This window comes from Atta cephalotes (genome assembly GCF_000143395.1).
Source record: "Atta cephalotes unplaced genomic scaffold scaffold00018, whole genome shotgun sequence".
NCBI classification, from domain to species: domain Eukaryota; kingdom Metazoa; phylum Arthropoda; class Insecta; order Hymenoptera; family Formicidae; genus Atta; species Atta cephalotes.
This window is the reverse complement of record NW_012130082.1, coordinates 4745815-4758502: the sequence shown is the minus strand read 5'-3', so window position 1 is coordinate 4758502 and position 12688 is coordinate 4745815. Positions and strand designations below refer to the sequence as shown.

The following is a 12688-nucleotide window of genomic DNA, read 5'->3' as shown; positions in this document are numbered from 1 at the left end:
TATATATATATATATATATATATATATATATATATACTGTCTTAACAATTCATTTATATCCTTTCACAAAGAATTTGTATATATTTTACACATCGCATTACAATATTTCTGATTAATGTTGTCAATTTTTAAAAAAACTATTTTGCGTCAATAACATGATTATCACATCAAGTTTATTTACAAAAATGAGTCAAAATCTATGTTATGCTTTTTACTTCTATAAAAAAAATACTCCATTTTCGTAAACTTCCTTTCTTACGCGTAAATTATATGTTCTATGTATAAATAAACTATCCATATACTTCCATTAGAAAAATAATTGTATAGAGAGGTAAAGATAAATTGAAATTAAAAACTGAAATTCTGATATGTTCCAGTGATACGCTAGAGATTATCAACTATTAGTAATTTTTGTAATAATGTTCACCTGGGTCTGACTGGTAGTTTGTGGTTGCGGTGACGCAGCAGGTGGTGGAGCTGGAGACTGAGACAAAGCACGCTGTGGTGACTGACCTGATGGAGTGACCTGATTACTTGGCGGTGGAGGTGGATTTGGTGGACCACCTTGATTCCACCCCCTTTGTTCCGTATATAAGCTTGAGGGATGACTGGTTTGCGTCGTATAAGAGTTTAGCTAAAAAGATTAAAGAAAATATCATGTAGAAATATTGATTCGATTGGCTAAATCTTTTCGATATTAATATACAAGAATTAAATTAAAGTCACGGATTGAAGGCAAGGCATTTATTTACCTGATGATGACTGTAAGGTGCATGAGGTCTCGTAGGTGAGGAATATCGTTGGGTATATTGTTGATATTGCATGGGTGTTGGAGAACTTTGTGCTCCTGGCCCTGTATGTAATCTCGGTGAACCCTGATAGATTGGGAAACGTATAACAATTAGATTGTATATATACATAAATATAATCTTTTAACTAGATCTAAAATGTGCAGATGATACAAAAATTATAGGACTCATAACAAGAAAAAGTACATGTATCGTAACGCTAGGTTTAGTCGCTGGGCTTAACCTAAGTGAAATATACTAGAGGAAGGAGGAGAGAGGGTGGGAGAAGGTAATATAAAGGTATAGATGTGTTTGTTTACCGTCTGCGGAGGACGCTGACTGGGTTGTGGATAAACTGGAGGCACAACCGGTGGCCTTTGCATAGGCCATGGCTGCTGATACTCAGGTCCCATACCGGGATAATTTCCATGAAACCGATGGACTGGAGTAGACGCCTGTAGCAATTGGTTCAAGGTAGGGGTAGGACCAGCGGTCTGGGACATACCCTGTCCAGAGAGAAACCTCGGTTGACCGGAGAAGTTGCCGGAGGTGGCACCGACGTACAATCGCGTCTCGATTTTGGAAGAAGAGTAATGCTCCTCCATCTCGGCCCGGTGGGTCCGGTCGGACTCATGCATCAAGTGTTTACCATGATAGTCGAGCTGCTTGCCGGGAAAGTCCGCGTGCTTGGCAACGTACTCCGGGAGCTGCTTGCCGGGGGGATAATCGACAGCGAGGGAGGACTTGGTCGGGGCGAATTGGTCGCCGGATTTGTTGTTGCTGTACTCGTCTGAGTAGTCGCGTATCACGTTTGGCGCGAACGGATGGCCCGGGTGGCCGGGATGGCCGGGCGCGTCGTGCGCCTCTTGCTTGCCGACGGGCTCCTGGGACGTCTGGCCGGCCTCACGCGGCGATTTTACCTCACCGGCGGCAGTGTGTCCGCCAATGTCCTCGCGGTATTGACTCATCTCGTAGCCCGTCGTGTCCCCGCCGCGACTCACATATTTAAGCAGCTGGGCCGCGCCCCGGGACACTTTATCGTCCGGCTCGGAATCCAGCTGCTGCTTTGCACTAGCACTCGCACTATTCCCACCGACTTGCGTACGCTTCTGTGCGCATTTCACGGACTCGTTCAGCTTCACATCGTTTTGTTGGCTCTCGGCTTGCGTCGCAGCCATGTTCTCCTCTCCTCACGGAGCCATCGTCGTTTTCGTAAACTAGCCAATCGCGGGACCTCGTGCGCGCCTCGCTATGGGGCCAAGTACTACGTACTCGAAATCGAAATACCGATTAGTCGAACGGCTCGCGTCGTGGCTAATACCTTACGGCACATCCTCGATCGGCCGTCCGTGGACTAAACGGCGCGCCAGGAAAAATCACTTCCTGGCCTTTTCAAAGTGGAGGGAACCAAAAAAAACTCATATGCGAACGTCAAAAGCAGCGTCGCATGTTAAACGCCATCTTGCGGCGTACCCACGCACCGAGGCCGCCTGCCTTCCTTTGGCCGCCGTTTACAACGCATCCCCTCATTTCCGCTCGCCGAGTCGCCATCCCAGACCCGTCGCCGTACCCGTACTTGCCACTCGCCGTCGCCGTCGCCATTCGTTCAGAAAGCCTCGTTTCTATCTGTTTTTATCGATACCATTACCATTTCATTTTATACTCGCGCTCCGAGATCCTTCTCGGGGGGAATTCGAATCGATCTCGAGATCGCGAGGCACATTTTTTACTCCAAAATTAACTACCATTCTCTCGCCTCGTAACTGCATTAGCCAATCGTAGATTGATTGTCCCGAGCGTTGATAGAATCAGTTAAATTATGATGCATTAACGCTCGCTATCATCTAACTTCGTCGATTTATTTATTCGTCTACCCGTTTTAATCGCATGCTCTATCTCTCTCTCCTTCTCTATGCCTCTCTTTCTTTTTTTTTCCTCTTTAGAGTCCATCGCTACGCGACGGGGCTTTAAATCTATCTCTCTTTAAATCAGTATATATGAGAACGTTATTGTTAAACAAACGAATCTACGTAGTTTCCTCGATCGCAATCCCGTATTTCGGATTCGACAGAAGCAATGCAACGCGACTCGCGCAGATCTAATCGACGAACTCGCGCGACTTGATTTACCGTAATATTCAAACGATAAGATTGCTCTGGATATGAGTTTTTCGCACTTTGAAGCAAAACAGACAATACGCCCGGATACTCCGGGCGTAAGGCGGGAGAAGGATATGTCGATGATAGAGTGCAGATGGTGCAGCTGGGCTTGATCTTGGCCGTATGTTTACATCGCGAAGTTATCGCGGAGCGGTTATCGACGGGACGGTCGCGAGTCGCGATAGCGGCCATTTGCATTCGTGGTGTCGGTGACGGATCGCAGTCCGAATGGAGAGCGTACCGTCTCGATCGCGGATATAGCGTGCTCAGCGACCTGCGTTATCCCCGTCGTTCGTGGAAATGGCGAGGTCGGGTAGTGACGTCTCGAGGACCGTGTATGCGAATACGATTCAAGAAAATGAGAGGAGGCTGCGTGAGGCGCGAATTAAGAATCAGGTATTGCGCCTCAAGGCTCCCCCTCTCCCTTCCTCTGTGTATCCCGTATCTGTATCGTTCTCTCCGTCGAGGACCTGCGTCTGCAGCTCTGCTCGTTTCTTATTTACATTATTCCACGCCATTCACTGCACTTATTAATATCGTCGCTAAGCTGAAATAAGAAATTGTCATATTTCATATTGATACTTCCATATTTTCCTTTTTTCCCATATTTTCCTTTTTTTCAGGGAAAAGGTCGAATCAGACACGACCTGAACAAACTATTTAGCAAGCTCAACCAAGCTGTGGAAGCGAGCTCACTGAAATCTGTAGACAAATCGAGTCCATCATACAACAAAAATGTAAATATCATTTTTTCCTACTTATTTTTACATCATGAGTAATGAGGTGTGTATAGCGATACAGTTTTGTGTGTTTCTTAAGGTTTCGAGATGCTGGTACGGTCCAGTTCTGGGATTTCCACCTGGATCCTGGTGGGGCATACGCATGGACTGTTCCAGGGATAAAATGCATGAGCCTTTCAATGTTGATGTACATGAGGGACCGTTTGGTGTTATCTCTATATGTACCTCGCATACCAACGTGAATGAGGACGTGGATCTTGGTGATTATTTAACGCTTACCGGCCAGGTGTATCATAAGGAACAACCTAGCATGGATCCATTCATTCGCAACTATAAAAATCAAATACCATTGAGATTAATAAGAAGTTACAATCTACAAGATAACATCGCGCCTAACACTGGATACAGGTACGATGGACTCTATGTAGTCATAAGCTGTTGGATTGGCATGGCTTTGGATGGAACCAAGTACAACAAGTTCGCGTTGATGCGTCTCGCGAATCAGGAGTCGCCCAGCTGGAGTAGCAAAGGCTCGGAAGAATTGTCTTCCGTGCGACATTGTATTCCATTGCCAAAGTCGAATCATCTAAATACATACGACTTGAGAAAATGCTCGAATAATATCGGTATTACTTGCCGAAAGCGAAAACTTAGTTATGGAGACAGTCGCGAAAGTCTCCCAGTTACTAAAATGCTACCGTCGGTTAACATCAGCAGACGGTCTGCGCCCGAGAGTTCCATTGTCACGCGTCATGTTTTTAAAAAACTACCGAATAACACGGAAAGCGCGATATCAACTTCTGTACCTGATCAAAAGATGTTGTTGTGCCTTGGTTCGTCGGCTATTAAAACCCATAGTACAAACATCTCGATACGCATGGGTCTGTATGAGTCGACGCATAATTCGCAGGACGCGAAGAAGAGCGTCTCAACGATGTTGCAGAAGCCTTCCAAGCCGATCGACATCACTATTCGTACGGCATTAGATATGGAAGGTAGTCGCTTGACACCTAAGGAGGACGCCAAGCCTAGTATGGACAAGACGCGAGTGAATTCTCAGCAAAGTGAAAACGTATCCTATAACGGACATGTAGCCGATAACATAAATACTTTTTCATTGAACAAATGTAGAGAAAATTTGTCGTCGATAGTCGTAAACTCGTCAGAACATTCTTATTGCATATCTTCATCGTTAGATAGGTCCAATACTACGAATAGTGCAAATACTATGATCGAGCGTAAGGAACAACTTCAAAATGCTCAATGCCAGGATGTACAAAACTTGAATACTGATAATGAACCGACACAGAAATCAAATTCCAGGAATGAATCACCGAGGAATTCGGTTACGACATATGAAAGAATCTCCGAATTCCACGACGCTTCGGAGATACCGAGTGAATCTTTCTGTGCGCAAAACATCAAATCCTTGGATTCCTTAACGCCGGATAAAATCTTAAACTTGATCAATAAGGAAATACATCATCCTATGTCCAAGTTACTAATCGGAAATGTGATAGGGCTGACGACGGAAGAATGCGCGATGTGGAATGCATCGAAAAGAGAAACCACTCCGGAGACCAAGAACAAGAAGTACGTGCCGACGAACGTAAATCTTAGGAAGAAACGTAAAGAAACAGATAATATAAAGGAAAACGTTGCGAGTTTGGACAACAGAAGATACTGTAAATATTCCAAATCTGAAAGATTATTTTGGAAAGTAACCAAGCAAGCGGATGGAGAAAAATTCGACAACTTGCTACCCGGTGTGGATCGCCAATCCTGTAACGACTCGGATCAGAAACATAATAATAACATTAGGAGGAGCGATCGTAATTGCATGTCCAAGAAGAACAATGAGTATTTATCGCCGTTTCGTGTAAAGAGTTCGCTTCAGACTATCGCGCAACACACTCGCAGTTCGTACGATATAAAAACTCGTCTAAGGACTGACAAGAAAACAGTATTGGTAAAGCCGAAGTTTCCTGATTCGTCAATTAAGAAAACTAAGTACAAGAAACGAGATAGAGAAATTGCCAACTTGTCGATAGACGCTAATTTTGGTCCCATGACACGTGGACCCAGAAACAGGAGATTACGATGCAAAAACAATGCATACTCAAACTATTGCAATACCTTCAATACCATAATATATTCCAACAAGCGATACAAGTCTAGTTTTAAACGGAAGGGCAAACTGACCAAAATCAATCGTGTCGGAGAGAGACAAACAAAAAATAAGTATAGGTTGACCAATACCGTGCACGCAAATAAGAATATTAACAGTTCAATTGAGAAGCAAAAAACTCTTAGAAGTAATCTTAGTAATGATAATAATGAAAATCACAATAATCATAATAATAACAATGTTAATAAGAAGAAAGAGAATGAAATCGTAACAGTTGATCATGCTATCACCAAGACTTCCTTCGACAGGAGTCGAAACAAGCTGACACGGACAATTCCTTTATCACATCGTACTGCTCAACCGCGTTTACATTGCTTTCGCAAAAAACAGGAGAAACCCAGCACGATGGACGCGACGACGCAGTGTAGACTTATCTCTGATAATCCGGAAGTTTATGTTATTGGACAGTTAAACGATCAAAGAGCTATCTTGAAGATGAAATGGGATAAATTGGAAAAATTGAAGGAATCCGTGTTGGACGTGTGCGATCAAGGATCCCAGGTTCAATTGCGAATCTGCGCTACTTCTACGCTCACAGAGGATAACACGAGTCGCAAAAGCGACGAGGAATATGCGGATTCCCTGCAAGATAGAACGTCGGCTTTTGTGCCAGTGAATGCATTCGATAGCGATTTACGGATCGCGCGGCTCAGGTCGATCGGCTTCAAACCTATAATTAATCCGCAATCTCCACTGGCTGCCCACGACTTGGAAATCATACAGAATGCGTTTGTAACTACGAGCAAAGTGACGAAGCGCGATGTTGCTGAGGAGTATCACAAGTACGCAAATAACGAGGATACCAACGCAGTCGTTTATATGGATGACGAATTACAGTATCAAGATATCGAAGAAGAGGAAGAAAACGATGAGAAACAATTTACTGCAAGCACGTCGCTAAAGTCAACATTAAGAGGAGTACAATTAAAAACCGGTAACATACTTCCGGAAACATTACCCTCGCGCGAAAACTTGGAATCCCCTTGGCATGGCTGGAAGAAGATTGTGACGAATAATCAATCATATTGGATTGGCTGGTAGATGATAGACGTAGGATATTGGTGGAAATTCAAATAAAGGTGCTTTTCGCTATTGCGATCAGAAAAATGAACCGTTTTATCCAAACATGTACAATATTATATCTTTATTTTTTGCCAAAAAGTAAAGGCTGTTAATAACATTCTAAATTATTCTTCTAACAGTAATACGGTATTCGAATTGATTAACATATTTTTAAGAAAAAAAAAGCATCGACAGATTGTGTAATTAAAATTTCTTATATATACATATAAATTATTCTATATATATATATATATATATATAATATATATATGTATATTTTCTATATATGAGGTATTATTAACAGATGTTTTAATTGTAAATAAATAATGTTCTATTCATGTAGTTGTGTCTTATCTTTATTACGAGATGTAATAGGACAATAAAATTTGTTTACAGATTTACACGTTCACTTCGTTCTTAAATGGCGACGAAAGATTTCGGCACACTGTGCTGTCATATAAAATAGATCTTTGTTAACTTGGCTCGTCTCTTATGCTTTTAAAAAAAATATGAGGATTATACACAGTTGTATACATAAGACACCGAATACCAAATGTTTATATCTGACACGATGCTCATCGATCGTCCTTTCCTCGCGCATATAATATTGTATCTTTCTGTTTTTTCTTTTATATCGAAAGGCTTTCGTCGAGAAGGAAAACTCGCTTCAACTTCTCCGCATTTTCAGATTTAATCTACCTCGGTGATATATACATGTACATTTCGTAAGAAATCAAGGAAAGAATAATTTTAGGACGCAAATATTCCTGTGGCTCGCGAGGCTTCCCAAATAAGCACGAATGCGAAATTGTAAAAGTCAAAGTTTGCTAAATTCAAACACGTAAATAAAAACAGATATAAAAGTGTAAACAAGTGTCGATGCTTACGTACAAACAGTACTCTGAGAAAGTGCGTTATCGCGCGTGAAATTAAGTACTATACAATTACTTTTTTCTTATCTATTACGAAGAGCAAGCATTATCGTGCACTTAATACTTCTTGCAGTGTCGTAGTAGAGCCACGGGTGTACGAATAACACTGTCTCAAACATGTCAGCATAGTAAAATAAATATCTTCTATACTATTTCTTTACTCGTATGTTATAACGTAATACATATATTAACATGGATGTAACATTATGGAACTATTACAGTGAAACGCAATGCGCTCTTACGCTCTGCGCAATGTCCCTTTTCCCTTTTTTTTAAGGTCTGCAAGAACGAATTAAATTCGCTTCATGCGAATTCCTTAAAACATCGTTTTTCTCTTGCATCCTCCCTTCGAAAGCAGATTTCTAGAAATTCATGGAAGTTTCGCGTTGTAATATTTGTCGATACGATTCTCGAGCGTAAATCACATTTCCCCGAACTACATTCGTGTGCCTTATTGAAATTCATCGTCGCTGCTCAATAACATCGTTTTCTCATTATAATTTTGCGAAATCGTTGCGACACGCTGGTGAGAGGTGTTTCGCCTTTGAGGTGGTGGTACCGGCATGTTTTGCGGATCATCCGGATCGAAGCTGGATACTCGCATACCACGTTGTCCTTTTGGGCCCCCTAATTGTTACATCATTGTTACACATTACAGTGAGCAAACATATCAGATACACGTGTCCGTTGGTCAATAAATGCGCCAAAATTGACCAATCGGTTCCTTTAATTAATTTTCTTTAAATATTAATTCAACTTTTATATTAATTTCACAATCGTGAAATTATATGACCGAATACACCAACGTTGTACCAATCCTCTCCAAAATGTCACATTTGTCGAACGTTCTTGCTCTGGAAATGCGTTCACAAAATCAAGGCTCAAAACTGGCATAATAATTCTGACAAATTCATTCCTTATATTATACAGAGAAAATCGTTTATTTAAAAGATCTATTAAATTCCTATCGAAATTTGCCTCCTGTCTAAATTCGGTATATTTGGTAATTTCGAACTCTGCATGAAAACCGTTGATAATGCATATCGAGCTGCGCAAGAAACTTGATCAGAGCAACAAAGTTCGAATTCTTATGTATACACATGATACAAAGGTGCAAAAAAAAATATATTAATGCGATAATATCGCAATATAAACGATTCATGCAAATTGTTATTAATATAAAAAAATAATCGCAAGCAGCTAGGATCGTGATAATTTTACCATTGTATGCTGTACCTTTGGGAAAAAGGATATAATGATGTGCTTTACATGCTCGGCCATTTTATACCGTATATTCGCATGCTACATGGTACCATGTGATAGGAATATAAAAATAAAAGCAATAAAATTAAGTTGAGTTATATGTTATTAAAAAAAACAAAAAAATATTACACTAATGCTTAGGATCTGGTCCACTTGATGTTACAAAAGCTTTGAAAAAATTTTCTTTGTGATTGATCAATCAAATGCTTCAAAGCGTTTGTAGTGTTAAGTAAACTGTACTCCTAATCAGTTTTTACATTCATTATAGAGCAACACTGTAGAAGTACACTATTCTCTCCCTTCCCGTTTTTCTTTTTCTCTCTTTCCTAAATGCTCCTCTTATGTTAAGTGCTTAACTTCTATTTTACAGCAGAGTTTGTTAATCGCAAAATAGATGATCTTATATGCATATAATACGTATATATCGATGGTATATTAAGTACAACCCTTATTCTGTAATTTCAGCGTAGAAATCATTTTCGAGAAATTGACCCTTTGTAGACAGATACCGATCTCTAAGGCATTGTATAATTCCGTAAGCAAAGTATAGTGCTGTATGAAGTATCTTTCTTTTCGATCTTCATTTAAAGTCGCGCATAAAGTCGATGTCCAATTTCTTGAAATTAAAAAAGTGATGCCTCACTGTCATATCTTTTCGTACGGCAAGTTGGTACTAACGTCTGAAAAACATCAAACAAAAGTGCCTTCAAAGTAATTATCTGAATTGTCTAATAAACCGGCACACATTAAGGAAATTTTATATAATTAATCTTTTATACAAGTAAAATAATAAATATTATTAGAGGACTATCTTTGAAAGCAGAGATTCTATACTATCCGTGAATTTCGCATTTGCTTGAAACTTGCGTGAACTTTGCTATACATATGTGAGAGTGAATATTAATGTAATAATATCGGTGCCTGCATTGATCAGCAGTGAAGTGTCAGAAAGAGTACAAGTAAATTATATACAAAAGCGCCAAAGCCTGTAACTGAAGCGTTTGCAATCTTGAATAAAACGTGTATCTTGTGTAACTATTATTGGCATTATTGACATTACATGTCAGATAATCTTGCTCTATAATTAGAACATTCAGTATCACCGCCTTATTTTAACATGACATTTTCTTATGAATGCATGAGAAAAAAAATAACTGTATGTGAGACAATACATACAAAAACTTAAATAAATGACATAAATTTTATATCACACACTATCATGCTGTATGAAGATTCATAAACATATCGATAATAAAAATAAATAAAAATGTACATATAGTAGTAAATAACTATATAGAAATTCTTAAAAGAAATTAGCACAAAAAAAATTATAGCACAAAAAATAACACATACCTGCGCTATATTGAGTATATTGCTGATATTGTGGATGGAAATTATGGATGGCATCGGTCATAATGTCTTTTGGATTCATCGTTTCCTATAAAATATTATTGTCGAAAAGAGTATTTCTAAATCAACGAAACAAAAAAAAAGAATATATGTCTGTAAAAAGTTCAGGAATATTGTAAACCTACTTTCAAACTGCTACTGATACTTTGCATCGTCACGCTTCTACCCCTGGAGTCAGTAACACATCCAGCTGCGTATACTTGATACGGGAACGCGTAACGTAAAGCTATAGCAGCGAATAACATCTCGATACAAATGAGGAAATTTTGGTAACCGGCGGAGACTGTGCCAGCACTCGTTGATTGACCTAGACTGTTTATAACGGGTGAAATGACATTTGCTTTCTCCAAGATAGCTAGCAGCACTCCTGCATAAAAAAAGTTTGTTGTTATCAATTATTTAACTCCACACACTTATAAATGCTTAATTTCAGATGTTACCTTGCCAGAATGACAAAAAGATGACGCTCTTGACTGTACAAAATTTGAGCACAGGCTCAAACGGCGTCAGTAGGTCTCTCGTAGCAAAATAGAATAAAAACAGCCCATAAAGTGCAAGCGATACACTGATATTGTAAATTATCGTGATGTAAATATAGCCACCGTCCGGTGACCAATCTCCGTCTCTGTAATGGCCGAAGGCTTGCAGAAATATGATGACAAATGCCATTACTGGTTTCACCAAGCAGAACTGTAAAGTGGCTTGCTTGCAGAATCTTAGAAATCCGATGGTGTAAGTTTTTCCAACCAGGCAACAGGTGCCGTACAGGCAACTGGAGCGTATCGGCTTGCCCCTGATTTCGGACATGATGTTGCCCTCACCGCCTAGGTACTCGTAGCATAGTGACAGGAAATTATATATAACAAATGCCTCGTAACAGTCTCGCACCGTGAAGAAGTAAACATAGTAGCTCTCGCTATTGAAGAACAACAGCGAGATCCAGGAGTAGATGGCATAAATGGGCACGATAAACAAAATTCGCACTATCCATCTCTGCTCCGTGGGATTTGTGTACCACCTCAGATGCTGATAGATCTACAAATAATGAAAAAAGAGAAAAGTGATTATATCGCAAATCAAGCATCTTAAGTCTAATCTACAATGCGTTCTTTGTTTCCTGTTTTTTGCTTCTTATTATTTTTTACTTCTTTCTCTTGCCTTTTTATCTCTTTCTAACTCTAAAAATTAGAAAAATATGAAGAATAAGTTAAGATATTATAGTCAATTTTACATGGAACCAGGTCTTAATTCTATTATCCAGATTACAGTTAATCTTATATGGAATTAGGCCTTAATTCTGTTTCTTCATCTTCTGTCACTCAAGATAAGAGTTGATGAACTTCGAAAAAGAAACACAACAAACGCGATTATTAAACGATTGTAAAAAAGGAAAATGGCAAGAGATAGAGAAAAAAATCAAGAAACAAAACAGGAAACAAAAAGAATACAGATTAGGCTTTGTATTTTATTGACAGTTCCATTACCTGTTGGCAAGTGAAGAAAAGCGCAACAGCCATAAACACTCCGGCGATGGCCCAGGCTGCGCGGGTCTGCAGGAAGATTGGCGTCCCCTCCTTGGGGAGATCCACCGCCAAGTCGCTGATATCGGTGGTCGTTGACATCTTGTCAAACGAATTCACGTACGTGGCGTGTGTCCCTACAGTGACCCCGACACCATTCATACGTCAACCTGCTGATGGTACAATTGCGCGCAAGTACAGAGGATTATTTCCGTGACGAAGGACGACGAGATGTGACGTGTTTCCGCGTCGCCATCCGTCACAACGTTCGACGAGCAGAAATCATCACGATCGCGTAATTTCACGAGGACGCTCATGGAGGAGGGGAATACGGGGAAGGGAAGGGAGGAGGGGAATACGGGGGAGGGAAGGGAGGAGGGGAGAAGGGAAGAGGAGAGGAGGACAAAGGGGAAGGAGAGAAAGAAAGCGCGTGCGACTCGCGAGACGACACTCGCGCGTAAATCGATATACACGTACGTGCGTAAATGGAAGATCGCGAATCTCTGGAGTTTTTAAATGGAAAACACAGGCGCGGCTAAGAGGGAAAGGAAAAAAAATCTCCCGAGGGAGATTCTACGTCACTCGTCGCGTTGACGCATCGTAAATCGTAAACACAAGGCTCGTTC

At 40.4% G+C, this 12688-nt stretch overlaps 3 protein-coding genes across 3 annotated transcripts in view; 1 reads left to right on the top strand and 2 right to left on the bottom strand.

Annotated features, from left to right (window-relative positions):
• Window positions 1-1966, bottom strand: part of LOC105618818 (trithorax group protein osa) — a 23903-nt gene extending 21937 nt beyond the window's left edge. The window contains exons 1-3 of the mRNA XM_012200347.1: window positions 1109-1966; window positions 753-875; window positions 428-634 (exon numbers count right to left, since the gene is read on the bottom strand). Of these exons, the coding sequence (XP_012055737.1) occupies window positions 428-634; window positions 753-875; window positions 1109-1966 (1188 nt within the window). The remainder of the gene's footprint in view (window positions 1-427; window positions 635-752; window positions 876-1108) is intronic.
• Window positions 1967-3247: 1281 nt separating this feature from the next.
• On the top strand, window positions 3248-6916 carry LOC105618905 (uncharacterized protein MAL13P1.304-like). The gene is made up of 3 exons (XM_012200434.1): window positions 3248-3358; window positions 3571-3684; window positions 3767-6916. The coding sequence occupies exons 1-3, from the start codon at window positions 3248-3250 to the stop codon at window positions 6914-6916; spliced, it is 3375 nt and encodes a 1124-aa protein (XP_012055824.1).
• A 1404-nt stretch (window positions 6917-8320) lies between these two features.
• Window positions 8321-12224, bottom strand: LOC105618816 (transmembrane protein 184B). Its single transcript, XM_012200346.1, has 5 exons — window positions 12027-12224; window positions 10983-11577; window positions 10668-10909; window positions 10486-10570; window positions 8321-8496 (listed from the first exon to the last, which is right to left on the bottom strand). Exons 1-5 carry the CDS (start codon window positions 12222-12224, stop codon window positions 8321-8323), a joined length of 1296 nt encoding a protein of 431 aa, XP_012055736.1.
• Between the last annotated feature and the right edge of the window lie 464 nt (window positions 12225-12688).

Excerpts from the sequence above, each read along its gene's own strand:
- LOC105618905 (XM_012200434.1), top strand. The coding sequence starts at position 3,248 with ATGGCGAGGTCGGGTAGTGACGTCTCGAGGACCGTGTATGCGAATACG. Across the intron at positions 3,359-3,570 it reads ATCAGGTATTGCGCCTCAAG|GGAAAAGGTCGAATCAGACA; the intron begins GCTCCCCCTCTC and ends CCTTTTTTTCAG. Across the intron at positions 3,685-3,766 it reads GTCCATCATACAACAAAAAT|GTTTCGAGATGCTGGTACGG; the intron begins GTAAATATCATT and ends GTGTTTCTTAAG.
- LOC105618816 (XM_012200346.1), bottom strand. The coding sequence starts at position 12,224 with ATGAATGGTGTCGGGGTCACTGTAGGGACACACGCCACGTACGTGAAT. Across the intron at positions 10,571-10,667 it reads GTATCAGTAGCAGTTTGAAA|GAAACGATGAATCCAAAAGA; the intron begins GTAGGTTTACAA and ends AATATTTTATAG. Across the intron at positions 8,497-10,485 it reads ATATACTCAATATAGCGCAG|GGGGCCCAAAAGGACAACGT; the intron begins GTATGTGTTATT and ends TGTAACAATTAG.